This window comes from Dromaius novaehollandiae, chromosome 1 (genome assembly GCF_036370855.1).
Source record: "Dromaius novaehollandiae isolate bDroNov1 chromosome 1, bDroNov1.hap1, whole genome shotgun sequence".
In the NCBI taxonomy this organism is placed as follows: domain Eukaryota; kingdom Metazoa; phylum Chordata; class Aves; order Casuariiformes; family Dromaiidae; genus Dromaius; species Dromaius novaehollandiae.
Genome location: NC_088098.1, coordinates 46,962,590 through 46,989,933, shown reverse-complemented (window position 1 = coordinate 46,989,933; position 27,344 = coordinate 46,962,590). Strand labels below are relative to the sequence as shown.

The 27,344-nt window shown below is 39.0% G+C and overlaps 1 protein-coding gene across 5 annotated transcripts in view; it reads left to right on the top strand.

The window, feature by feature from the left end:
- Positions 1–27,053, top strand: part of TMCC3 (transmembrane and coiled-coil domain family 3) — a 152,816-nt gene extending 125,763 nt beyond the window's left edge. For 3 of the 5 annotated variants that reach the window (XM_064510300.1, XM_026123206.2, XM_026123208.2), the window contains exons 2-4: positions 14,429–15,327; positions 16,804–16,939; positions 20,812–27,053. In XM_064510300.1, coding sequence (XP_064366370.1) covers positions 14,429–15,327; positions 16,804–16,939; positions 20,812–21,114 — 1,338 coding nt within the window. In that variant the 3' untranslated portion in view covers positions 21,115–27,053. The remainder of the gene's footprint in view (positions 1–14,428; positions 15,328–16,803; positions 16,940–20,811) is intronic. The other 2 variants (XM_064510308.1, XM_064510298.1) reach the window with 1 other exon arrangement.
- The last annotated feature ends 291 nt before the right edge of the window (positions 27,054–27,344 follow it).

Genomic DNA, 27,344 nt, shown 5'->3' with positions numbered 1-27,344 from the left:
GCCCATCTGGGGATGTAGCAAAATTCACTTTCTTTTAAGATTGTGTTTTATTAACTAAACAATATAATAGCAGTTGTGTCAACTGATGGATTGCATAAAGTTGTGTGCTTTGAATTTGGCAATATCCAGAAATAACACTTGTTGCTTTTGTGGTATAATATAAATCATCATTATTGTTTTAAAAAGACAGATTGTTCTAGGATAGTCTTAATTTCCTTTATCTCCTTGTATAAATCTCTTAACAGGAAGCATTCATGCAGAAACTGGCATTTTTTGTAACTTTTTGCAAATATTGTGCCAGGTAAAACACATTGCAGATAAGGAGCATGATACAACTAATTTAAGGTAAAAAGATGAAGATACAAATATTAGACTAGCAAATGCAAAATGGCAAGAGGAAAGCTGTAACTGAAAAGAAAAATGAACAAACTCAATGGGTGAAGCACGTAACTATCAACGTTGGTATTATACTTGTAGCAAGCTATAGTTATTTTTATTTATGTAAAGTTGCCGGTGTTGCAATGTTCTAATGACAGTATTAGGATTTCCTGTTTCCACAAAACCCTAATTTGATTAGCAAGTGGTCCTTGTTAGTATGAATTGACAAGTTTGCCTGTTTTGTTGTTAGACTAGATTACAGTTAGCATGGTGTCTGGCCTTATAAACATCTTGGTAAAGTAAGCCTGTCTGATCTTTAATTATATTTTAACAAATATTACTTGAAGAAACCTTATCATTACCTGAGAGGCATTGTCCCAGAACAATTAATTGTTGTTTAGTATTGCCTTATCTGATTAAATAAATAATCCCTGTGATACCATCATGTTCTCTGGAGGGCTAAGATGAAACAGCCAAGATGTCCTTAATGATACTGAGATCCAAATTAAATTGTGATGCTAAAAACATTAAAAAGGCCTTAATCCCCTCTGTCCTCCTACAGTTTTTTAAAGAAAGCACAAAAAAGTGAAAGGCCTTGAATATGAAGGAAAAGGGGGCCATAATACTTACCCAGAGGCAAGAAAGGAAAGTAATAGCAGTATATGCTGCAAAGCTGTCATTGCTTGTTTTTCTCTTATGCGACTCTTGATGTTGCTGTTGGATTATTGATGTTGTTTTTTAGCCCTGCAGGTCTCTTATGATGGCTCTCAACTAGATCTGTACTAGGTTGAGCACAACTTTATATGAACGTGTCAATGTAGCAAAGGAGTTCCATACAATATTGCTTTGTAGTATTTTGTCAACCCTCTCAATTACAACATCCAAGATAAGAGTTTTTAATTTCACTGTATTAAATGACTTTTATTTTAGCAACATGGTTTTAGTGGAATGAGGAAAAAATGCCTCGGGTATAGTTTTTCCACTGAGTCTATTCTGTGCTCTGTTCTGTGTAGCCTCGTGTGCTGTGCAACTGTGCTGTTTCTGAGCACTTTCCAGTGGTCTGTTAAACAAAGTCACTTCTGTTTCTTGCCTGTGATTCTGATCTCCCTCTCTCTCTCTCTTTTTTTTTTTCCTCCTTCTTTCTTCCAAGGGAGAAATTGAGTTTTGTTTTGGAGGGCAGAGAGAAAGGAGAGGAGGTTTTTGTTTGGGGTTTCTTTTTGGTATTAGTTTCTGAACACTGAATTTGTACGTACATTTTTGCATAATGTATATTCTGCGTGTTGATACTACAAAAGGAGATGTTGAGCAGAAGTGCCTTGCAGATGGAGTAGAAGGTGGTGAGCTTTGTAATGAGCCTTTAGTATCTGCTGGAGTTCACTCCACCCTTGACATTTCAGTTCTGGCCAAACAGACACAGATATATTTTCAGTCTGCAAACATCTCTCTGAGGAAAAGTCTGCTTTGATTTGCCCGTGCTATGCAGGCAATACATAAAGGTTGCTATTCCTGCTTGTTCAAAACGACATCAGACCCTTTGTACCACATTTTCAAAATTTTGTGGATCCTCATTAATGGCAGTTGTTTAAACAGCAATTTATTCCTTTGCTTTTAAAGCTGTGATTAACACTGTTGTTGTAAGTAATAAAGTAGAATTTAAGTAGAATTTAACCTAGTTTATCTTCCAAAATTGTCTGAATTGCCTCAAAGTAATTCGGTTTAATGAATCTCACTAATTGGGGATCTGTCCTCTTGGGACAGGAATATCTTGAGACTAGATTAAAAACTTATCTGTGAGGTTTTATTCCTCCTCTCTAATTGGGTGAATCACTTGAATTTCCTTTTCATCTGGACAAGCCTTTTGCATTTCAGATTTTTTAAATAATTGATTTTATCTTACTGGCTTGTGGAACTTCCGTACAGTACAGTTTCTCTTATGGGTCGAGATATCTTTTTTAATGCCCTTTAGTACTTGAAGTGTACATTGTATACAGAAATGTGAAATGAAAAGGGGAAAAAATTGGATTGTTTTTTATAGAGAAGACCATCAGCAAGCACTAATAGTGTGTTGTTTTAGTTCAGGAGGTAGAACATTCAATGAAATTAATGTAACAGTCTTAGCTAAACTTGGTTCAGGGAGAAAAGACTGACAGGAAAACTGCTTAATTTTTTTTTAAATAAACAACCCCCCAACCTCTTATAGGAAATGAATTGTGTCAGTAGAAACTCATAAGCATTTTAAAAGGTTCTGTGAGAAATTGTTCAAAATTGTTTGCTAAGCTATAAAGCAGTGTTTTAAAATACTGTGGTTCCTTCAAGAAACTTAAATGAAGAGTTGATTTAAAATTTGCTATAGGCTTGTGCAAGATATTTCTTCTGCTGCAGCTGACACACTGCCAATTGGTGCAGCAAATTCATTGGTTGACAGATATGCCGTGGCCCACGTGGAAGAATGGGAATGTTTCTGTGATTGTACTGAGCATTCGGCAGTCTCTGTGAATCGAGCAGGGTGATTTCCATTCCAGTCCCCTCAAAAAAGAAGTTTGTTGGCTGAAAAGTGCCATTTTCATTGCTTTACAACTATCCATGAATTCAAGTAAAATTTACTGAATACTTTATACCAAGAGACAAGGTTGAGATCTTAGATCTACAAAACCAGGAAGATAGAGGATGCTGCCTACATGCCTCTAGGAATTAGAGCAGTCGCTAAGTGTCTCAAATTCGATGCACTCTTCAGCATGGGAGGATGCAAGCCCACACCAGGCATGATTCAGGAGAGCGCCCAAACCCCAACTTAGGTAGTCATTCACTCTTCGGTGTGTTCTCTTCTGTGCATATGGAGCCTCTTCAAAAAGAGGGATTCATGAAGACTTACTTGAGATTTACTTGTAGATGCGTACTTGTCATCAGAAGATGTGCTCTTTTATTTTTTTTCTTTTTGGAGAAAATTGGCTTTTTGCAAATTCATTTTTCATTGTAACTATTTGAATTAACTGTTAGAGTTAGAGCGTAAACTGAAAATAGCATACAAAGAGCAGGTTTCTAGAAGGTGCACATCAGCTGGAACATGGCTTTAATTTTTTCATATATAGGAGATTTTCTGTGGACTACTACATGCTTATAATGATTTTATGTTGATGTAAAACATATATATTTATAAAACCATTTACAAATGCATATTTGTCTATAAATATGCATTATATAAATATTAAGGCCTATATAGGTATGTAAGCATACAAGTAATGCTGAAGACTTTTCCTCCAGAGTAAGGAGAACTGCCATAGTTATTCTTAAAAAGATTTGATTAATTCTGTTCACAAATGGAAATTGTTGCCTGCAACCCAGTTTAGTAGCATGGTGACAGCAGCAAAAAACCATGTTCCATTATGTTTTTACTTTGCAAATAAATGTCATTTACATTAACTTGGGGGTCAATGTTTCCTTTTCTTCCTGGAGGAAGGTATGCAAAGCATACTGCCTGAGGAAGAAGCTGCAGTTCTGTTGCCTGATGCTTTATGCTTCTCCTTCAGTAAAAGGAAAGGAAAAGATCTTTGCTATTTTAAAAAGAAATGTAGACATGAAAATCGTTTAAATTCTGTTGTTGTCATCTTCAGGAGGCAGTGGATTAAATCAGTTTAACCCACAGGGAATTTTGGTGCTTACTACAATGCAATTAAGATGTTTTCTCCAGAGTTTTTATTCAAAGCAGTGTTAATCAGTTGTGTATAGTAGCTTAAAATACTATTATTGCAGCAGTGCTTTTAAATAATGATGACCCGTATAATCATCTGTGTGATTCTAGTTTTAGTTGTCCTTATCTTGCATAGTGAAATACAGTTTTGATGATAAAAATAATTTTAAACTTTATTAAAAAAGTGGGATTTTGAATAAAATCTTGTATCTCTCTTTCTTTTCTGGATTTGCCTTTTTTTTTTCTTTCAGTATATGTAGGTAATGGAGTTTTTGAATTTTTGTTTTCCTGGTGTTTTTGTGGCCCATTTTCTCTACAGTTCTCTGCCTTTAGCCTTTTTTGTGGTACTAGGCACAAATACAAGCCTTTACCTTGTATCAGGTATGGATCACATCTGAAAAAAATGTGTTTCATACATGTCTAATATGACATATACACAAGCAAGTTTTGACTGTTCAAGTAACCAGATTTAAAAATTTGACTTGTAAATAGATGTACAGGGAGGTAGATAGAGTGCCCTCCAAAACAGAGCGCTCTTCCTCAGCAGCCTGAAGCCTGAGGAGTGGTGGAGGCTGTGGTGGTGGGGAGATCTCATGGTGTTCAGCACTCTTCCAAGTTCAAACAGGTCTGTTTGATTGGTCGCTGACCACATGCACCTACCAGGTGTTGAAGTTGGTGAGGAAGCCCAGTTTATAGCCCCTAATGTCTAAAAGTCAGAGAGCGAGCAAGAGAGGTGAGCAATATCAGATACATGAGAACTCTTCTTAAAAGACTAGAGAGGGATCAAAGCTGCATCTGTAAGCATGACAGTAATTCCTGTAATTGTCAGAACTGACATCTAAGCTTCTCTCTGGGCAGCTTGTGGTCGTTGGCTACAAAATGTAGTGAAGCAGACTTTATTAGAAATGTATTTTTGAGGTTTTACTTTATCAGCCCAGTGTGGAGAGAAAGATTGGGGGGGGGGGGGGGGGGGAGAAGAGAACAGGCTCCTTTGAGCAAGTGACTCAGTTCATGTACAGGACAAGATATGTTTGTTTATATGCTCAGGATGTGCTGCTGCAGCACTAAGGCAAATCAAAAGAATCTCTGCGTGATGGAGTTATTGTTTGTTTTAATCATCGCAAAATTTCCACTTAAACAATAGAACAAGACAGCTGTGTCTTATTGCAAATGATGGCTATTCTATCTCGATTTAAAGTGTTTTATCTCTAAGTAGTAGTAACTTCAAGATTCCTTGCTACTATAAAATCTTGAACTGCCTGTTACAAAGTAGGTTTTTATAAGTGTTGCCAGCTCAAAGCAATAAGAAGTCATGAATTAGACTTTGTAAAATCAATATTTGGTTGTGGGTTTAATTTTTTGGGGTCTGTAAATCATGGTATTTTAAATCTCCATAACGTTGTCTGTTTTGGGGAAGGAAGACTTTATTGGTTGTTGACTGTTAAGTTTGACGTGTGAGTTATTTCCCTCTGAGGACAGGAAACTTCTTTAGTAATATTACTTGAGTCTTTCATACGATTGCATGTTTCCATGAGCTGGGATTTCAGGATCTGCAATGTCAGTAGCAATTAAATTAAAAGCATCAACTGTGAGCAGAAAGAACAGGTGACCTGTAGCTTTATCAACATGGAACAGATAATTTGTAGTGTGAAGTTAGACTGATGGGTGATGTGAGGGAAAAAAACACTCTAAATCTCAAAAGGTGGTAGGTCAGAAGGATTTGTTGTAACTATGTGATGTGGGTAGTTGTGGCAGGACCTGCCTGGCTTTCTAACAAATTCTCATTTGTAGCAAAGGATTTAAAAATTGAAAATGTATAGCAGCTGGCTCTTCAGAGAATATTTCACATTATTCTGGGAAATTTAATTCTTATCACCTATTTGAATGTTTTTAGAAAGAGAAAGCAATTACTGAATGAGAGGAGGAAATGCCATAAAAGCTAGTGAAGAGAAAAGCAATTATTAGACACAGTAAAGTTGAGTTGAATAATCAGTTTAGAAGAAGAGATAAAGAATGTCTTGTGTCACTCTTCAAAAATATGCCACCTCCACACTTATTCATACTGGTTGTATCTTGAGGGATTTGTGTCAGGTGAAAGGCACTTCCCTTCAGCGGGAGCTGGAGTGCCGGATTCTCCTCAGCATTTTGGGATGGAACCACCCATGTAGCATCTGGGGCTTCCAAGTGTTTCCCTGTTTTGCTGTGGAAACCTGTGAGAGAATGAGTGTATGCACAAAAGTGACTTTTAAATTTTGATTTAAGAAGCTAGGAGAGAGCATTTTTGACTCCTGATTAATTAATGGTGCTTATCTGAAGGGAGGGTGCTAATCTGAAGAAAAATAGTTAATATGGGGTGTGGAGCCTACCTCTTGCACTCTGGAAACTTAAAAATAAGGACGTAGTAAGTCTGCGTGCTAGTTCATCCCTGGGTTGTTTTCCCCAGCCAGAACAGTGATTTTACATGACTGCTGGGCAGTAAATAGGAAATGGCTTATTTATTTTCATAAAAGCCTTTTGAAGTTTGCAGTGTCTAGGCATGGAAGTCATTTGTGTGGTCTGCTTGTGTTAGTTTTGCACTTCAGAACAACCTGGACAGGATTGAAATACTGATGGGAGATTGGTGAAACAGGAGATTTCCCCATGGATGTTGAGCTTTGAAGGATCAGGTGTTAGTAATAAAGCGGCAGACTACCTCTTCCCCTCATTGTTCTCTTCTCCCATTGTTGCTTTAATCTGAAGGAATACCGTACCTAAAGACTTATCTACATGCAAGCAGCAACCTAACTTAATTTGGCCTTAGTTCATTCCTGTAATTAGCAATTAGATTAAAGGTTGTTTCTGGGATACTCCTGTTTTGACCTGAGTGCGTTCATAGGATTTGAAGCAAAACAATATTGGTGTGAACCTGGTTATTTGGGTCACAGGTTGTATTGAGGTAGGTATGAGGATATTTAACGTTGACAAATCAAGAGATAAAAAATTGTCCTTACAGTGACACCAGAACTTATGTTTATATGCTCAACCTTTGGCATTTCTTTCTATACAGTAGGTTTTAAAACATTTTGAAAATGTTTGAGTTTTTTTGCTTAAATTAAACTAACAAGCATATTTTAATCTTTATTGATGGGGTTATGCTTGCAGTCCCAGCTCTGTTGTGCTAATACAAAGAAATAAAATGGAGGGGAAAGGCAGGCCATGAGGATGATCCTGAGAAGGGGTCAGTTCCATATCTCAGGTCTTACTATGATAAAAAGACAATCTGGTTATGACTTGGTATCATGATAAAAATTGCTAAAAGGTACTTAGTATGAGAACTGAGTTTTTATAGTTATCAGACCACGTTGGCATGATTGGCAAAACTTTCTGAAGTATCCCAAAGCTACGGGCTAGTTTGCCTCTGCGTGATGCCTTGCTCATGAAATGGCTTTGAAACACCCAAGCACTTCAAATATTGAAGTGCAAGTGGTAGCCAAAGTGTATCTGGGGTTATCTTGAAACTATCTTTGATAAATATAGGCCTTTTTTTTTGCAATCCCTACCTTTATGTTAGCTTTCCAAGTATTGTCATCCAGTGCGCGCGTGCGCTCTCTCTCTCTCTCTCTCTCTCTCTCTCTCTCTCTCTCTCTCTCTGCATCAGTTTTCTCTAATGAGAAGATATATAAGCTGGACAGATTTTTGTTTCCATTTTAAATACTGATAAGACTGCGGCTGTTGAGTTGGACCCAATCTTTGACTACTACCTGGAATACGCTCCTGATGTGTTTTAGTGAGAGAGCCTTAGTGCTTGTCTCTAATGTTGTCTGCCTTTTTGACAGGAGGTAGCGGAACTGTTGAGAGTTAACATTTATCTTCTGTGCTATTGGTCTGCACCAGCCATTTGCCAGGTGGTCTCAGGCAAATCACTTACCCTTGATCTCTGATTTCCCTAGTATAAAGTAGAGGCAGGGTTTGCTGTCTCCCTTCATTGCTGCATTCTCAACCCTCCCTGTGATGAGTTAGTATGATGCGCTGAGTGTAGATACTTCTAGATATTCCTATTAAGTAGCTCTTAAAAAGGAAAATCTTGAGCAGAAGGAGGTGCTTTACTGTGGCATTCAGCACAGCAGTAATTTAAAGTCTTTGGAGCTGGTTTTCTGTAACTTAGTTGAGCACTTAAAAGCTTTTATGATGTTTAAGCACCATTTTGAGCCTTCTTTGAAGGACTTGGCTCTAGTGAATTTCAGAAGGAGCACTGGATTTAAAAGAGGTGGTAAAACTCTGCCCAAATGCTTTTCTGCTTTGAGAATATGCTGAAAAAGTAACAAAAAGTCCTCTGCGTGTTCTTTTATCCGTTGGAACCCTCTGTGCCTCTGGTATATGTATCCTTCCTGACAAAAAAGAATTACTCCTGATTATTTTTGTTTCTGTTACTAAACCTACAAGCTTTAAGGCTGCCTTTATCCTATTCTGTATGTTTCTTATGGGATTATTTTTCTAAGCACTAATCGGATACCCTGTGAAAGTCTTGCAAAATAGACTTAAAAATTGTCATGATAAGCCTTTGTTTAGCTTGCACAGCTATGACTGCTGATGTTGATGAGGCTGTGTGGGAAAAGAAAAAACTGTAATTGAGCGTACTGGAATAAGATCGCTTGGCATCTTGGTGGTTGATTTCTGTTAGTGAGGGGACCTAAACACATGGGCTTTCCAGTGCCTGATGTGTATGTGCAGTTGGTGACTGTCTTGCAAATGTTTTTTCTGTCTGCTTCTTTATGCCACTTCTGAAATGGGCATAAAAGAAATGTATGAAATAAACAGCAACATTCAGTTTGACACCTAAATAAAGGTGGCTGAGCTCTCTCTTGTCAGCGGAGAGCTATGCACACAATCGCTGGAGCAGAGGAAGTGACTCATCTCAGCAGCCATTAGGTGTGTGTTTTAGGGTAGGCTGCACACTCACTATGCTGTAGTGACTACTGGTTGCCTTCTCTCAGATTGGATCCCACCCAGGATCTTTGGTGAAGAAATAATCTTCTCCTCTTGCTTTGCATATTGCCACCTGAGGATAGAAAGGGCATTCTACCCAGGCATGTCGTCTTACCCCTTCAGCAGTTCCTGCCCATATGGTACCCTTGCAAACAGGTACCTGCTGGTTTAGATTCACTTGTGGCATTTGGCCACATGGGTTCTTTTGTGCCCTGGGCTTCTCACTGGCATGACCTTGCAAATCTGTACTTTGGGCTGCCTTTGCAGATAGTAAGTGAGAAGACCTGTGGATAATTATGCTGCCAATATCATCCCTGCCTTTGCCTCTGTGTTTGGGTTTTCAAAGCACTGTTGTACTCTGAACACTTCTTTATGAATGTGGGTTTGCCTTTACTCAGCGCTCCACTTACTATTTAAGGTAGAAAGTATACCAGCCTGCTCCTGGGTGATGAAGCGTTTCTAACAATGCACCTTTGTTCTTAGTGATGAGCTGCCATTCTGCTGTCTCTTTTGAAGTGCCTGCACGTTGCCTATGTGCAAAACCTGGCAGTAGTCTTTGGGTGTATGCTTGGCTCCTTGGAGGAGGCATTGGGACAGAAAGAAGTTACTTTACCTCTGATAGGTGCCTGTGTAGTCATCTATGGTTTCTAGCTTTGGTGCAGGCAGGGACCCTGAATTGCTGCACTGCTAAATCACTGTTCTTTAGTCTTCAAGGAACACAAATGTTACAAGTAGCTCCCAGCTGGGCTGTAGGAAAATACATTTGCAAACTGCTCCATAAAACACAATGGTCTCTCTAAGCCCCAGATTTCTAACCTCAAATTAATGTTGGTTATGGCTGTCCCAGTAAGTTTGTGCAAATTGGGCTTTCCTTGGTTTTACTAGAAGCCAAGTCCTGGACATATCTTTAGTCCAGAGTTTGAGGAAGTCTTGCCTCTCAGCACTGTTTCCTCTAACCTGTAGCTAATCTCCAGCTCCATAATTATTGCTATCCTGGTAGGAAAGATGAACGATGATTCCATTCTCTTAAATGTTTGTCACTTCTGAAACGTAGCTGGTCCCAGATAAGTTGTTTTGGTTATTGATGCCACTACTGAATACATTTTTTTCCCTCCTGGCAGCCACAATGAAAATCTTTCAAAAACAAATCAATCTATCAACAGCTTCTTTATTATGAACATCTTGACCACCTTGTCAGGAGCCCGAGAGTCACAGAAAGGACAATGGCATTGATGGTGTTCATCTTCTCTTCCTCTAGTATAGTTGGAAGAGCACTCATGTAGTTTGAGGATGATGTGCGTTCAGTCTCCTGTGTGTGAGAGGATTTCAATCCACATCATAGGAGGGTGCACCAGCCCCTGGCTATAGAACTGTCTGGGCTGAAGTGGCATCACAGACTCTTACTGACAGTCTTCTGCTCTGCATAAATAATTGGACATCTCATGCAGCAGGAAGAGTAAGCCACACTTGCAGGGCTTTGAGAAAGAGCATTCAGTAGCACACAGGGCAGTTCTTCCCATTTCAAGATGGGGCTGCTGCAGTGAGGAGGACTTGGGGGAGGATTTGAACTTGGACCTCTTGTGTCTTGGGGTAACATTGTTAAGGCTGGGCTAGAGAACAGTCATGGACGGGTCTTTGATGAGCGTGTTCCATGGAGCTATTGAGCTAGAAGGCAGATAATGGGGCACTTCTCTAGAATTATTTGGGTCCTCCAGTGGCGGCTTGCTTCTGATAAACAGTATCAACAGAAGGTTTCAAGAGCCTCTGTTGCCTGAAAAACCTTGCAGCATGATGGCAAGAGGACAACTGCCAGTTGGGTCAAATACACTTAGAGGAATATATTGGACATGACTCTTCCTGTACCCTTGGTGTGAGCTTTCAGTCCAGTAAGCTAAATACTATTCCTACCACTAGTTTTGTGACTCTAGATACAATTATTTTCTAAAATTATTTACTGAATCTAAGCTGAACTTACGATTGGTTTTTACTCATCTCCAGAAGTAAATTTACCATGTGCTGATTTTCTCAAACCTACCTATCCTTGCTTGCAAGAGCAATGCAACTTCCAGCTGATGTAATCCCTTGATAGCATTGTTCTTTTTTCCCCCTCTTGCTGTTGCGACCTTGAGGAAGGACATTCCCTTCCAAGAAGGCAAGAAGTTTCTGATTCATGATATAGACCTTGCTGACTGCCAGAGACTCCAGTGAGGGAGGGGACATAAGCGAGGAGGGATCTGGTTTGGGCTTGTATCCAATTATTACGGTATATTTTTAGAATATTTTGTACAAAGGAAGTAAACACTTAATGTTGTGTAAAGGTCAGAGATAGACCCCACCCATTCTTGGAAGTATATACAGCTTGTCCTGCGTAACATCAGTGATGGTTCTGACTTGTGTGTATGTGCAGTTCAGTGATTTATTATAGTATAATTTTGTGCCAACGCTTACTCAAAAATGTCTTAATGTTTCAGGAAACTATTGTTTTATACTCAGCTTTTTCTCTTTACTGAATTTGTCCGGACCCAGTAAATAAAGACATATTCGCGGTATGGGTTACAGAACTAGTACCTAAGCTCTTCATTTATTTGCCTTGGTTGCTTTTTTACCATATGAGCTTCGGAAAGATACAAGTATCCTGTGTGGAACTAGTTTTGTTCATATAGAATGCATATTTTGGCTACCACAACAGTGTTGTGAGGACTTAAGAATCACTGTTTATAAAGTGATCTGTAAAAGCTGTGATTTTTATCAGTCTTCAAATGAATTATTGTACCGAATATAGAATGCCATTCCAGGCTCCATGTGTGTGTCCTATCTGAGCTAATATTAAAAGGAGAGCTCATTAATAAAGTAGATTTTCTGTGAAGTTCATTTGAATGTTGATATTAAATCATATACAACTTTAATGCATTTATATAAATGACATCCCTTTTTAATAATTAAGCATATGGCTCAATATTAATTCTTTTGAGCAAACTGGTAAAGTGCAGAGTTATTAGACAACAGCACTGGTTTAATCCTTAGAACAGACTCCAGGTCTTAAATGTCACCATTAGCCAATATTCTCCAATAGAAACTGTAAACACCAGAATGGTTCAGTCTGCATTTTTCAAGTGTCTGTTTAGCTTAGAGGTTGGTGAATGTGAATTTCTGTGTCACCTTTTTATTGTTGTCAGAATCCAGACTCTGCAGAAGACCCTTTCGGATCAGCAGTGGCATGGTAGAAAAGGAGAGGCAAGCTTTTCTGAACTCACTCTGAACTTTCCTGAACTCACATGGAAAGGGTTTGGCCAGGGGAGTTATTGTTATTAGACCCTGAATAATTTATTGCTATATCATTTTCCTACCAGGAGTCTGCCAATTTTTAAAAGTTTTTATTTATGAAAACATAGGTAAAAAGCCTCATTAACTGATGAGGTAAACACATCACTTTTGGTAGTAGGGGGGAAGGGGTTGGGTTTTTGTTCTTACTTTTATTAGGCAAAAGTTGATTGCGGAAATTTTGGTGAGATGCATTTTACTTTTGAAGCAGATATGACAGTGTTAGGCTTGGTGTCCTGTCATCTTTCCTCAAAGAGAAATTTGTGAGAAAATGTACAGTAGAAAACTGGGATTTATGGACTTTTAGGCCATATTAAGTAGCTGCTGTAGTGATGACTCTCAGAGCAGTGCTGTAGCAAAAACAGTACTGTAATTCTCAGTAATGTAATAATGAGAATATGAAGTAGATCTTGTCTCTGAAATGGTCAGTTCAGATCCAATTTTATGGCTGTATTGCATTCTGTATTTGTAACCCCTCATATGATGGATGTGGGGAGAGAGCAGTTCTCGCGATAGATCTGTGCGTGATGAAAAGCACTAATAATAGTATCACAAGTCTGGTTCCTGAGCCTGTATTTGAAGGGCAGTATAGGAATGCTAGTAGCCCCCAGGAGGGCCACCAAGACTTGCAGGGAAAGCAAACCTTTCAGCAATGCTTAATGATGTTTTTCTATTAATCAAGAAAAAAAGCGATGACCACTGGACAGGTACGTGCGCTGAAGTCTTGCTGTGGGGAGCCGTACTAAGTACTGTAGTTGGAAATTACACTTTTAACACAGTAAGTCGGGCCTTTTTGAAGAATGAGTAGCTAGACATTTGAACAGCTTTCCATAAAAGCATCTTTAAAAGATATGCTGTAATCCAGCTTCTGCCCTTGACCAAGCTAATGTAGTAGTTCTGTCTGGTGTTAAGATCTGAAAACCCATTACGGCTAGTGTGTGTGTTAAGCAGTCTCTATAGATATGATGTTGTGACAGCTCCAATGAAATGCACCTACTTTGTCACAGGGGCCAACGTGTGATGATAACAGGGATGAAACAGTTGTGGTTAGATCATTCTTGTTGCGGCTTCTCAGTGACTTTGTCTTTATATGAGGAAATACTTGTTTCATATCAGGCTATCTTGGCTTTCTGTTGAGAAAGACGAATAATCCGTTATCTCAGTGTTGTGACCAAGTTGACTAGTTATTTTTGCTACGGTTCCTGAGAGTATTCTTAGGATGTAAGGATTATACGCTTGAGCGAATGCTTTTTTCTTTTCTTTTCTTTATTTTTCCTTGAGTTTCTGAAAATCCCACTCAGTGAATTTGCTTTTAAAGCAGACTTAGCTAGAGCAGATCAAGTTGTTGGGCATCTTCATCAAGCATAAAAAGTCAAATGATGACCAGTTTTTTTCTCTGTACTCTCTGCACTAAAAACTAGCAGCTGCTTCCTGCTGAAGCTTGCAGTAAACTTCCAGGAACTTTCAGCTAGTTGTATGAAAACTGTGTGTGATGAATTGGGTGGGAGGAGCATGCATCAGAAAAGGACTTCAACCTGGTACAATAAATTGGATGGTGTAATCTTGTTCTAGAAGGAAAAATCTGTCTGCATCTGTATTAGGGTTTGACCATTGCTAAGAGAACGATGGGATAATTATATCATGATCTCTTTGAATCTCCTGCTAATAAAAATATATTTAATATATTTTAAAATATAATAAACATAATAGTAATATATAAATGCATTATATAATTATACATTATAAATATAATAAGTTATATTTTAAAATGCATTTAGGAATCTCTTCTAGCTAAGTATTGTTTTGATTTTTGTAAATAACTAAATGATTTTCAAAAAATATACATTCACTCTGGTTCTTTTCTATTTTTTCTCTCTCTCAGAGACAAGCAAGTTGTGGTGTTTATTAACCTAGGGAAGATGAGGAAAAATCCTTCATAATTTCAAAAAGTTCATTCCATTTTGCTGTTATAAACTGCTTTATATTGTGTATTTGTTATATGTGGGGAAATTGAAACTGAAAGTTGGATTTCAAAAATAAAATTCAAATTCCATTTTTCTTTTTCCCTGCCCTCAGGTAGAAAGACATGACATGAATACCCTGAGCTTGCCACTTAACATTCGCCGCGGAGGCTCTGACACCAACCTGAACTTTGATGTTCCAGATGGGGTTCTAGAGTTTCACAAAGTTAAACTCAGTGCAGATAGCTTGAAACAGAAGATCCTCAAGGTCACAGAACAAATCAAAGTTGAACAAACAGCTCGAGATGGAAATGTGGCTGAGTATTTGAAACTAGTAAACAGTGCAGACAAGCAACAGGCTGGGCGCATTAAACAAGTCTTTGAGAAAAAGAACCAGAAATCTGCCCACTCCATTGCCCAGCTGCAGAAGAAATTGGAACAGTATCACAAAAAGCTCAAGGATATTGAACAAAATGGATCCTCCAAAAGTACTAAGGATACTTCCAAGGATAACTTGAAAGATACTCAGCATGGAAAGCTTCGTACATCTGGGCATGGAACTGAGAGCAGCAAATCGGGTGTGCCGGGTGTCTCCTTGACACCACCTGTCTTTGTTTTCAGCAAGTCTAGAGAGTTTGCAAATTTGATTCGAAACAAATTTGGTAGTGCAGACAACATCGCTCATCTCAAAAATACCTTGGATGAATTTCGACCAGAAACCAGTTCTAGAACATACGGTGGCAGCGCTACTATTGTGGCCAAACCAAAATATGTTAGTGATGACGAATGCTCAAGTGGTACCTCTGGCTCTGCAGACAGTAATGGGAATACTTCCTTCGGTGCTGCTGTGGCAGGCACCCTGGACAGCCAAGGAAAACTTTCCATGATTTTGGAGGAACTAAGGGAAATTAAGGAGACACAGTCCCAATTAGCTGATGATATTGAGAATTTAAAAACACAGTTTAAAAGAGACTATGGCTTTATTTCTCAGATGTTACAGGAGGAAAGATATAGGTACTTTTTTTTTTTTTTAAACTGTTCTCTTGGAATGGCTTTGAATGAGTATAGGAACTATTCAGAAAGAGGAAATGTGTGTGTGTGGGTGGGATGGTATACTTCAGAAACAAGAGGATACACTCCAATTAATATCTGGTATCAAAATGTTCCAATCCTTCCAGTAACTGGCAATATAGGTGTAACATTAATATTTCACATCAGATAATGTGGTGATTTTTTTGTCTTTTGTCCAAGGCTTATCTGAAAACTTTGCCATCTGACATTTTACTGGCGTGTTGTGTTATATGAATACTGTGTATAGGGGATGCCAGTTGTTTTGTAACTAATGGAAGGCTTCTGATCCATTATAACTTCTAAATGATGATGAGTATGCGGTGTAACGGAGCTGACTTACAGCTGATAAGTACACCCCTACTCCTGAGCACCTTGTACAGACACTTCTCAGACACATCCAGTGGATGTAATGTCACTGTGTAACACACTCCTGGTGTAACACACTGCTGTGGAATGTAATTTTAAGTGCTGTAGCACAACTTCCTCTTGCATTTGTTACTTGGTAATTACCCCCTTTATGATCCACTGTGGGAAGTGAGATCTGTTCTACAAAGTGTTTGCACCTGCTGTATCTACATCCCACCTATTAAATCAAGTGTTGATTCTACTTAAGTAATGGGCAAAACTTCAGTATGAAACACAATATTTAGTATATCCCATGTTTACAGTTCTTGAAACACAGGGAAGGCCAGAGGTCAGACGGTGACCTGGAGAAGGGCACAACAGAGCAAATGTCCTACTGTATGCGTGGTTCATGAGAAGGCAGAGTGGCCTTTTTGGACAGCTCACTGCCATTAAGGTCTCAAGCTACCTGTTGCCATTTCCACAGTTACACAATTTTGCCTTCAGCTTTTTCTGTGCCAACTGCAACATTTGCCTGTACACAAGTTAAACCAAGTTACAAACTCACCAAGAATAATTTTAGTTTTCTGATGGCTTAGTTGAATTGGTTTACAATGCAGAGACATGCCAAGGTGTGCTGCAGATGAATGACCAGGCCTCACAGAGAGAACAAATGGGTAACATAATTTTCCTTTCCATTACTGGCGAGTTGTTAATTGGCTCAAGCTTACTTGTGAAACTATATCGTCTTGTTTGAATGAAGTGTGAGAAATGGGAAAATGTGAATTGGATACCCCTAGCCACTGGTTTTCAGTTTATAAAATTCGCCACTGATGTGCAAGTATTTGCCCTTTAATGCCCACAGCCAGCAAGGAGCAGTTACAAAAGGCTTTCAGCTTGCTGAATAAACATTTACAGAGTGTTTCTAAATTTTTTTTTACCAGTCTCTCTGCTATGTACGTTGTAATGCCACTCAGATGAATCCTTAGAGGTTACCTTTTGAAATGTGTAATTGTTGTCATGATTTAACATTACTTGAATAGAAAGCACTAAATTTAAACTTTTTTTCCTGAAAAGATATGAAAGATTGGAAGACCAGTTAAATGATCTGACTGATCTTCATCAACATGAGACAGCAAACTTGAAACAAGAGCTAGCCAGCATAGAGGAGAAAGTGGCATATCAGGCGTATGAGCGGTCACGAGATGTTCAGGTACTTTTTCTCTCTTTTTTCCCCCTTTTTTTTTTATTGTAGACTTTTAACATTTTTTAGATATCTCGTGCTGTAAAACACGCATCTTTCTGCATCTTTATATATAAAGAATGTGGGGAACGATTTAAGCCCATATTTTGCCTGGTTTAAGATGAAAACCTAACACCTTTAAATCAGTGACACAGTTTCCATTTGTTTCAATGGACCCAGAGTTTTACCTGCCAGAACTGATAATATAGTCCAGGAAGACTTGTGAATGAAGAATGGCCTGTGTTTAATTTCCTGCACCAGAGAAACAGTGTCCTAACACAAACCTGTTGCTCAAACTTTCTCCAATACGTACTAGTATTGCATGACAAAGTATAAATTGAGATTAAGGTAAAAAGATTTGTAGACCTGCAAATTATAGAGTTTTAACCTATGGTCACAACAGCCCCTATAGTCAAAGCTGTAGAGTGTGTTCACCTCAAAGTAATTACTAACTGTCATGTCTGGCTAGCAATAGCCAGTAATAATTTCTGTGTGTTTATCTTGAACAGCATGTGGTTATCCCTTTGCATGTTTATATGCAATCTAAGCAATCGGTGGATAGAAATATTTCTACCCAAAGTCTAAGGGTGAAAAGATTGCTTCCCCATACCTTACCATAAGTTTAAAATTCACTAATGATGTAAGAAGGCTCAATGACTGTCCTCTTATTTGCTCAGATAGTAAATACAAACTGTCCTGTACATCCTGGTGTTCACATTTCTGAAGGTAGAGAGGACAACCAGCAGGCTGGTAGCAGAAGGACTGAACTCTTTTCTGATTGGTATGAGAGTTAACGAACCCTTGGGAACTGAGTGAAGAGAGGAGAGCACTGAATCCAAGCGTATTACAGGTTTCTTTGCAGGTTTGGAGAAGAGAGGTCTCTTGTACAGGACTCCTTTCTGAAGGCATCTTGAGGATGTAAAAACTGAACGAGAGCAGAGACCTCCAGTCAAAGGGCTATGAAGTGTTTGCTAACTCATTACCTGAACCCTGGAGAGGTGTCAGAGACTTTTAAAACTAACTGAAGTGCTAAGTTGATGTAGTCTTGTTTCTTTTATCCCTCTTCAGTTGGGCCTGCTTAAACTTGTCTGTTTGGGGTTTGACAAATAAGCTAAGAGTGAAAGCACTTAAGTTATGGCTATTTTAAGTAACAAGCTAACTTTGGAGCACCCTGTCCCTAAGGGGGCGGTGAAGGTGGGGATGGTTCTTAAAATGCTTGTTCAGCCTCTCAGTGCAGAACTCCAGGTACAACACTTTTGCAGACAGACTTTCTCTACAGCAGCATAGATGATTTGAGAATAATTTAAAGTCAGAGAGGAAGGAAGGCCTGAAAAGCTCTTTAGCATGTAGAAGAGCACATGTGAACCCTAAGGGAATTTGTGCCACCTATTGAGAACTGTCTTCTACGTAATATTACTAATTGCTAAAACAGTGAAAGGAAACTGCCTTTTGGAGGGTGCTGTTTTGCTTTACATCTTGAGCTAAATTAGTAGCTCATGGTTGTGTAAAGGGAGATGTCCTCCCAGCTCTCTCCCCACCATGTTCCTGCTGGCTACCTTGCACTGAATTTGGTGCCTGGCGGATCACATGGTAAGCCAGTTGAGCTCACCAAAAGGATGTCTGGAGTTTGCAGCTGAGAGTGGGGAAGGAGCTAGGGAAGCTGGAGCATAATTTTTCTCTTTTAGGCGTTGGCAAAGGATTATGTTGGGTTGACCTATCTCATGAAACTACAGCCTTACAGCGTATTACATAATGGTACCCAAGACACATCTCAAGCAGAAAATCATATTTTGGCAAGTGAGTGAAGCAGTTAGTTAGAAAATTTTCCATGTTACACTTTGAGAGAGTTTGAGTGCAGGGTTAGCAATTTAGGAACTATTTTATTTAAAGAACATTTTTAGTACACCTTCAAGCAGAAGAGCGAGGTCTGTGTTCTTTAAAACAAAATGTCAGGTAGAAAAGGTCATGTGAGAGAAAGTCCTGTAAGAGAAAAAGAGCGTCACCACAGGATTCTCCACTGTCATTCCCACCATGGGGAGGTCAGAGTTCTCATGACTGAGGAAAATAGTGTAATTGCATTTCCTGTGCCTTCAGTGTAGGCTATTTAGAAACTAAGCAACGTAGACCTAGAGGGACCTGGAGAAGCCACATAATAGCAAGCCAGGCTCTTAAGGCATGGTCAGTGTCTAAAGATTTAAAAACAAGCCTGGTGAGTATGACAGGCAAATACCAGACCACTAAAGCAAAATGTAGGAGTTGAAGTTAAGGAGAATGGTGCAAGGAAAACCCATTTGACTTGCTTAGGCATCTGAAGTTTCAAGCAAAACCTTCCCATAGCACTTAAAGCTCTGCTGTTGGGTGTGCTTAGTGGAGATCTCGTCCCTGCTTAGCTGGCTGACTAGTCAGCTAAAGTTGCTTTGGATTCAGGAACAAGGGATCTGAGCTCTGTCTCCAAAGAAGTCTGTTTTGTTAGTGTGCTGAAATCAAGCCTGACTAGCTTAGCCTTCACTAAATTCTGTTCCAGTAGTATGACGCCACTTTGTATGAGAGCACAGATGTAAAAATAGTCAAGTTTTTGACTGAGAGTGAGAAACTTTGTCTTCTAAGCCCACCTCTGAGAGAAGAGGATCATATTCATTTCTTCTGCCTCCCCAGGATGTCCTGGATGGGAATATTGTCTCTGCTCTCCCTGTGTTGCAGCTCAGCTGTCAGAAGCTGAGATCCCTGAGAGCAGGCTAGGAGGAGCATGACTCTGGAGCTTCATAGCTAGGACACAGAACTGGGAAAAGGCAGACCAGCTCTCAGGATTTGTACACATACGTTTTACATTAGACAGTCATTAGCTACAAAGCAGAGCCCCAAGACTCCTCCATGCCCATTGGCTGCCCTGGTTGTGTGCAGAGTGTATGCAGCAGTTTCAGACTCTTGACCCTTCTTCCAGAAGGGGTGGCTGAATATAATCTGAGATGGGTGCCTAAACTTACAGTGCAGAAGAGGAGGAGGATGTATTCACAAGCCTGGCAATAGAAGGCTTCCTCTGTCAGTAATCATGAGACTAGTCTCCCACTTGTATTTTGCCTTGCATCTGATCATAGTGCATTCTCTTTCAGCAAAATCATCAGAATACACAATTTTCAAACTCTTCTTATTGTAGTTTGTACTGGAGGGTTCTATGCATGGCTGAAAGCTGTTTGGTGCGACTCAGATCCACATCCTTGCAAGATAACCCTGCATGCTGTACACTTAGGATAAGGACTAATGAGCCTTCACGCTGACAGAGGAAGAGGGCAATCTCCTACTGAGAACATAATCCCAGTGGGATACAATGGGTGGCTTTCAGGAGAACAAAAGTAATATAGACCAGAGTGGTGGTGTAAACCAAATGGTACACATTGCACAGTAGATTTAATTAGCATCACAGCAAGCCAGTACTACCCTAATATTTTCTGTAGTGTATGCAAAGAAACTAACTTTGATGCTGTTTTAATACAGTGAAAGTTGCCATGGCAACAGCTTTCACAGTACTTTATCTCATCAGTAGATGCAGGAAACATGAGCCATCATGAACATTAGAGCTGTGATGCTTTTCTCAAGCATGAAAAATGGAAATACTGCATTTTTGACAATGTTGTCAGATTTAATTATGCCTGAGCAGGCAGTGATACATACATGCAGATATGTAAGGTATTTATTTAAAAAAGAGTTGGTGGTTCATTCAAATTTGAGGAGTCTGTAATAAATTATACTTTCTAATCTAGCTGAGGGATGGCTCCACAGCTAAAAAGGGAAAAGCATTATGCTGAAATACAGCTGCTCTGATTCTTGTTTTCTATTATCTGCAGGAAGCCTTGGAATCATGCCAGACCCGGGTTTCAAAGCTGGAGCTCCACCAGCAAGAACAGCAAGCACAGCAGTCTGAAACGGTTAATGCCAAAGTGCTCCTGGGAAAATGTATAAATGTTATCCTGGCCTTCATGACTGTCATCTTAGTGTGTGTCTCTACTATTGCAAAGTTCATCGCTCCTATGATGAAGAGCCGTTTTCATATCATCTGCACTTTTTTTGCAGTGACACTGTTGGCAATATTTTGTAAAAACTGGGATCATATCATTTGTGCCATAGAACGGATGATTATACCAAGATAAAGCTGCTGGTCTGGCTCTTTTTCTTTTCTTCCCCTCCTCCCCTGTTTTTTAAGAAGTGCTGTGCATATACAAGCTGTCTTTATTTTCTGTCTGTTTAAACATGCAGACTGGATGAAGAACGCTACAAAGAGTCTTGGACTTTAAGGTATAAATACATAAATGCATACTTTTTGGCAGTCAGTTGCCTATTCAATCAGATTGTTTCTAATCGGCTTTGTCTGTGATTAACTGCTTACTTGTGTCAGTCTTCTGCCTTAATCCAACTGTTTTTCCACTTTAGAAACCTACAACCACAAAAAACGTGATATCTTGGGAGGGATCCAAGTAACTGGAAGTATAAGGTGTGCTTTTTACTGGAGCGGAGGGAAAAGATTATGATCAGGAAGGAGCACATTATAAAAGTGCATTAGCCCTGTCAGACAGATGAAGTAGTCTTCTCTCTAAATCTAGTTAGAATGACAAGACAAATTATACAGTTATATGTATTAGTATTTCCTGATTCTAAAGTATTGGTTATCTGTATATGGGGATTCTCGTTTTCAGGAGCAGTAGAACTTGATGCTCATGCCAGTAACCCTTTGCACAGAAAGCTTATTTTTCAAAAGTTAGACCAGTGATGACTATGGACCACAGTTAGTTATTGTTCTATCCTGGCACTATTCCTTATCATGCTCAGGAAATGTATAAATGTGGCATAATGCTTCCAAAGATGATGAACTGAACTGAATGACAAAATCTCCAGGTCACTTTGTTAAAGGAGTAAAGAAAGGAGACCCAAGTGCTCACTTGCTTCAAGCACTGCAAGGGGAAAGAAGTACACAGGAAGGCAATGTTTAGATTAGCCTTTGTTAGCACTGACTTGCTGGGATTCTCTGACTGAATGCAAGGCAGGTAAGTGATGGGGCTCCAGGTACAATGGATTTTTTTTCTTGACAGATTAAGGGATGTGGAAGACACATGAGGGAACAGATCCTTAGAGGTGAAGGGAGTTAAACTTCCATATATAATAAAAGCACTGTGTAGACTCTCTTGACAAATATAATGAAGATAATGTGTTAGCATACAGTCCACTACTAGGAGATAGGGTTGGTTTTGTTTTCTTAATAGAATTTATTTTGCTTGATCTAAGAACTACAAAAAACCTTCCCTGAAATCCTTTCCCTGGTTCCCAGCCATAATGTAAAACAAGATCTTAAATTAAAAAAAAAAAAAAAATTCTCCTCCACTCTGTATTAAAAAAAAAACCCCAAAAACTACAAAACGGTGTCTCTACTTATTTGATATTCAGTGTTACTTACTTTTAAAATAATTGTCCTGACAGATTGTTTTTATTTTAGTTGCGGTATTTGTTACACTAGTTTTTCCTGCAGGGGAGAAGGGGACTGCTTGAGGTGTGTATTTGTTTTTAATCAAGTGCAAGAGTTGGTGTAGAAGTTCAGAAATAGAGTAGCGGAGCAGTGAGGTAGGGGACAAGGGGGAGTACTTTGGCATTTTATCACTATTGGATTAACAGTGAATGTAGTCACTTTCTGTGGCTTCAGGAACTGAAGGAAGAGCAGAATTAATGGCATAAATAATGAAATGACTGAGCATTTAGAAAATGGTATTAAAACACTTAAATCACTAAAGAATTCCTGATATGTGCAACGTCTTTGAACACAGAAATGGGGAAGGCTTGTGCCTGGCTTGCAGGCACAGGAAATGGATCAGATCAGGCACACCCATGTTATCCTAACCCAGCCCTGCCCAATCTTCAGAGGAAGGTGGAGAAGAAAGCAAAAGCAAGAAAAAAAAAGAAAAAAAAAAAGAAAAAAAAAAAGAAAGAAAGGAAAAAATCTTGTTGACAGTGCTGCAACTTTGTAAAGCCCAAACTTATTCAGTTGGTTTATCCCTGCCTGTGTCAGGAAGAATTACTATATAGATATAGTCTTATTTTCCTTGGTATATTTTTTTCTTGGAATAAAACTGGATACTGCCTTTACCCCTGTATTCTTAGGTATCCCCTGAGGAGCAAAATAGGCATTGTGTTAAGTGTAAACCTTCTCTGTCTGAACTGGTGCATGTGCTGCTCCTGAGTTCAGTGAGACCTTTTTTTCTCATGCCTAGTATCCTGTTTAGGTGCTGTGCTGTAGGCATTGCAACAAGCCTTAACCCTACCTACCACCTATCTGCACTTAGCCTCCTTTTACAGCCAGCTGATAAACTGAGGAGATTGCTTCTACTGATACAGCTCATAAACTTGTCTTCACAGGAAAGTCTCTTCCATAATGTTAAAAATATTAAAAAGAAAAAAGTAGCAGCTCTTTTCTGGCCTTTCTATCACATGAAAGGATTTCCCTTGGTTTGTTTATATGCCCTTTTGATGTATCATAAGATCTTCTTGGTCTCTTTTATTGTTGTAACACAATATGTTTCCATCTTCATTCTTGCAAAGGTAATTAATTTTTTTTATAGTTTGTACTTTCCACTTCTTCAGCCAATGAACATGTTTTCTATTCAGAATCCACCCCCCCCTTTTTTTTTGCTAAACTAAGTCTTTTGCTAAACTCTACCAGCCATTTTATTATTCACCCCCATAATGTTTATTTTCTTACTCACCTGCACCACAAACTTATACATACATTACAAAAATCAAAAGTCCTGGCACTGATTCTGAGAAATCTGTGACTCTTCTTCATGGTACTCTCTTGCCCTTCTTTATAATAATCTTCATTCTTCTACTTAATTTGCACAGCTGCCTTCTAGGTTGACCATTTGATGAAACATTATTTGTGTAGCATTTTGTTAAACAGGTTCTGGAGAGGACATGTGCAAGAAATAGATGCCATATGTTAATAATTTTTACTTGAGAAAAAATCCTTTGCCTGTTGCATTTTTAAAGATACAATCCTCCCAGTGCTAGTGTAAAGAATAGTTAAAAACGTAATGTCAGTCTCAAGGTCAGGCAGGAAAAAGACCTCTAATAGAATTCTAACACATTAGTCATTTTTTTCAAAACAAAGGAATTTGGTATCACACAACTTGGAGCCATGACGGCTTCTACTCCAAGGTCGTTCCAGTACAACTCTGGAAGGTGACCTTGCTACAAAATGAGAACAGAGCATAAAATCACTGAGCCTACAAAATATTGCTCACTGTCTTGACAAAATCTGACTGGGTCCAGATTGGAAGCAGTAAGGTCCTGCATTTCCATATTGGCTTTGTATCTGACAAAGGACACAGAAAAAGCTGACAATTCTGAGTAGTTACTCCTGCAAATTAAAACAGCCCTAACTGGTAATGGGCACGTCACTTCTCTAGGCTATTTTCCCTGTTGTATTTGACTTGCTAGAGGTCATGACACAAAATCTAGCAAGATGTGAGGATAAGACAGTAAAACTGCTGTGGTTTTGCACAGAGTAAGGCTGCAGTGCCAGGAGCTCTGCTGAGCTGATGGATGAGCTCATCATCTGCCACTCCTGGGTAGAGGGAGTTCTCCCTTCTCCCCTCCTGCCTTCACCCTCCCATGGCTTACTACCTGCTGGGGTGTGTTGCGGTCTGCTGTACATCACCTTAGCTCATGAGACTGGAAGGAAACTAGCCCAGCAAAAGAGGTGGACTGTTCTCTGCCCCACTTAGATACTCAAAAAGTAGCAAGAGAAAGGATCTCATGAGCACTGGCAGTGGAAGTGGGAAACAAGCCGTTCTCCATTTGGCTCTAGCAAATCATTAGCTGCCCCAGAGCAGTGCTTGAGGCAGCCTCCCCAGCAGAATGGTGGAGTGCCTTTGACACAAAAAGGCTCTTTCTAGCTCTAGCCCACTGAGAGCTGACACAAACAGCAATAGGATGTGGTAGCACAGGGTAGCAACCTGCGTGTGTACCTGGGATATAGGGCAAGCTGTTGGCTGGGCTCGCCTGGGCTGATGCCTGTGCTGCTCTGACCTCAGTATCAGCATCACTTAAGCAGGGTAGGCTGCAGAGTGCATGAGGGTTCACAGCTGGGCTATAGCCAGAGCTTTGCTTGCTGTGAAGGTATACTTAGGCCACCCTAAAAAACAGCGGTTGCAAGACCTCTCATAGTGAAAACTTTGTTCAGCTTCTCAATCAGTTAAACATCTTCTGTGGTATAGCGTTTGTGTTCTCGTACAACATGTTAAACATCACTCCAACTATATTCATTCCGCTTACTTATCATCAGCCTCTTTAGAACTCCCACTCAAGAAAAAATTGCCAGACTGTCTTTTCTGCTTCATACTGCCTGGTAGTCAGTTATTTCACTTCACTTTGACAGTAGCTCTTTAACTAAACAGTCCTTCTGCTAACTGTAAATGCCCATGTGTGCTGCATAGGCATTTTGCAGTTGTTTTGCTCACAGCCTTCTGGAGACTTAGTTGCTTAGGAAGGTTAGCATGATTTTCCTGAACTTTTTCCATTTCAGCGTATAGGTCTAAATCAGGGTTTCCTCTAAAACTTGTATCATGGCCCCCTTCACTAGCTTCAAAATATAATTCCATTATTGCTGAACAACAAATTAGTTATTGATAGCATTGAATGAGACCTAGTTTAAATTCTTTCTTTCTGCTGTATGTTACATGCCTTTGAGTAACTTCTCATTTTACTCTGCTCCTGTGATGTCTACTTGTTCTGATCTCTTAGAGAAGCCCTACCAAATCTGACTACTTTTTTGTTTACTGTCAAAATACTTTGTATTATGTAGTTGCTCTGCTGCAGGACCACCTATATATAGATCTGATATCTGCACTACATGAAGGATATTTAAAAGCCAATGTTTTTATTTTAACAAAATCATGAATGCATGTATGGGGTATAAAAATTCCATTGCTGAAGGCAGTTTGCTGTAGCAAGTGTATACAATTCAATGACTATAAGCTGAAACTAGACAAATTCAGAGTAAGCATAAACTTTAGTTTTGTAATCATAGCTACTGAATAACATAAATAAGAACTCAAAAAATTTAAATGAAAGTCCAATGCTCTTCTTCAAAGATGAATCAGTTCAGGCTTGTGTTAGATACAAAGTCAACTGCATAATCACAGTAGTGCTTTCTTGCATTAAAAAAAAATCTACCAAAAAAAAAAAAAAAAGGTTTCAATTAGTTGGCATGGAATCTTTTTAAACCAAGCCTATTTCCACTGCAATATAGATATTTTACTTCTGGATTCAATGGTACAGCAGAAGTTAACACAGATTAATGTAATTAAACACCTCCTATTTGGGTAACAATTTAATCACTTCTAAAAGTCCATCTAGGAATAGCAATCAGACAAGTTTACTCTCCTGTATTTTAATCAAACAAATTTTTATGTGCTTTTTCATTTACCATAATGCCACAACATGGACTTCATTTTTAAAAGCCAGTATGCAAGTGCTGAAGCTTGGGAAAAGAAGATTATAAAAGGCTTGTTTTCAAATAAAATTTCAATGCTCTCTGATGCTGAGTAGAATCCAGGAGAAACAGTCACATAATTTTAAATTACAGCAGTTCAAGACTAAGAAAAATTTTAGTTTTTGTTAATGGAATTGCTTACTCCCCCTGAGAAAGCACTATAAAAATCTAACTTTGGGAGATCTGACAAGATGCTGTATATAAAGACTGCATGAGGAATACTCAAATTATCTTATATTGTTGATTTACTGTATGTATAATGTATTCAGTTGTACTGTTGCTGGAAAATTTTGCACAATGTCACCTTTTCTTTTTTTTTGCCAGGGAATCTGGGCCTAGTAGTACAGATGTGTACCAGAAATTGTCTGTTTCCGCTGACTGATGTTTATTGTCTGAGTGTGTAATCCATTGTGTTTCTCACACAATTTTCATTTTGTGCAGCACTATGGAAAGATGCAATTACTAAAACGCGATTTTTGTATATTTTGTTGTGTAGTCATGACCGCCTCTAAGGTGCCATTAACATTTTTTAAATAAAGATATTTACATTTATTTGATGGTGCAAGTTCAGTTTCTTAAACTTACTGTCTGATCACTCAAACCCACCTCTCAGTGCTTTATCAGTAACAAAGTTGCTCAATTGAGAGTAAGCCCTAGCTTTAAAATAGAGACAAAATGTTCAGACACCAACTGTGAGCATTCTGCTCTGTTGCAGTTTTGACCAAAACTGGTAGTTTGAGTTTTATTTACAGCTATGACATGGCAAAGCTGCAAACGTCAAAGGAGGTAGCATCACTGCTCTTCTCCAGATCTAGTGTGAACATGCTATGCAAACATGATTTT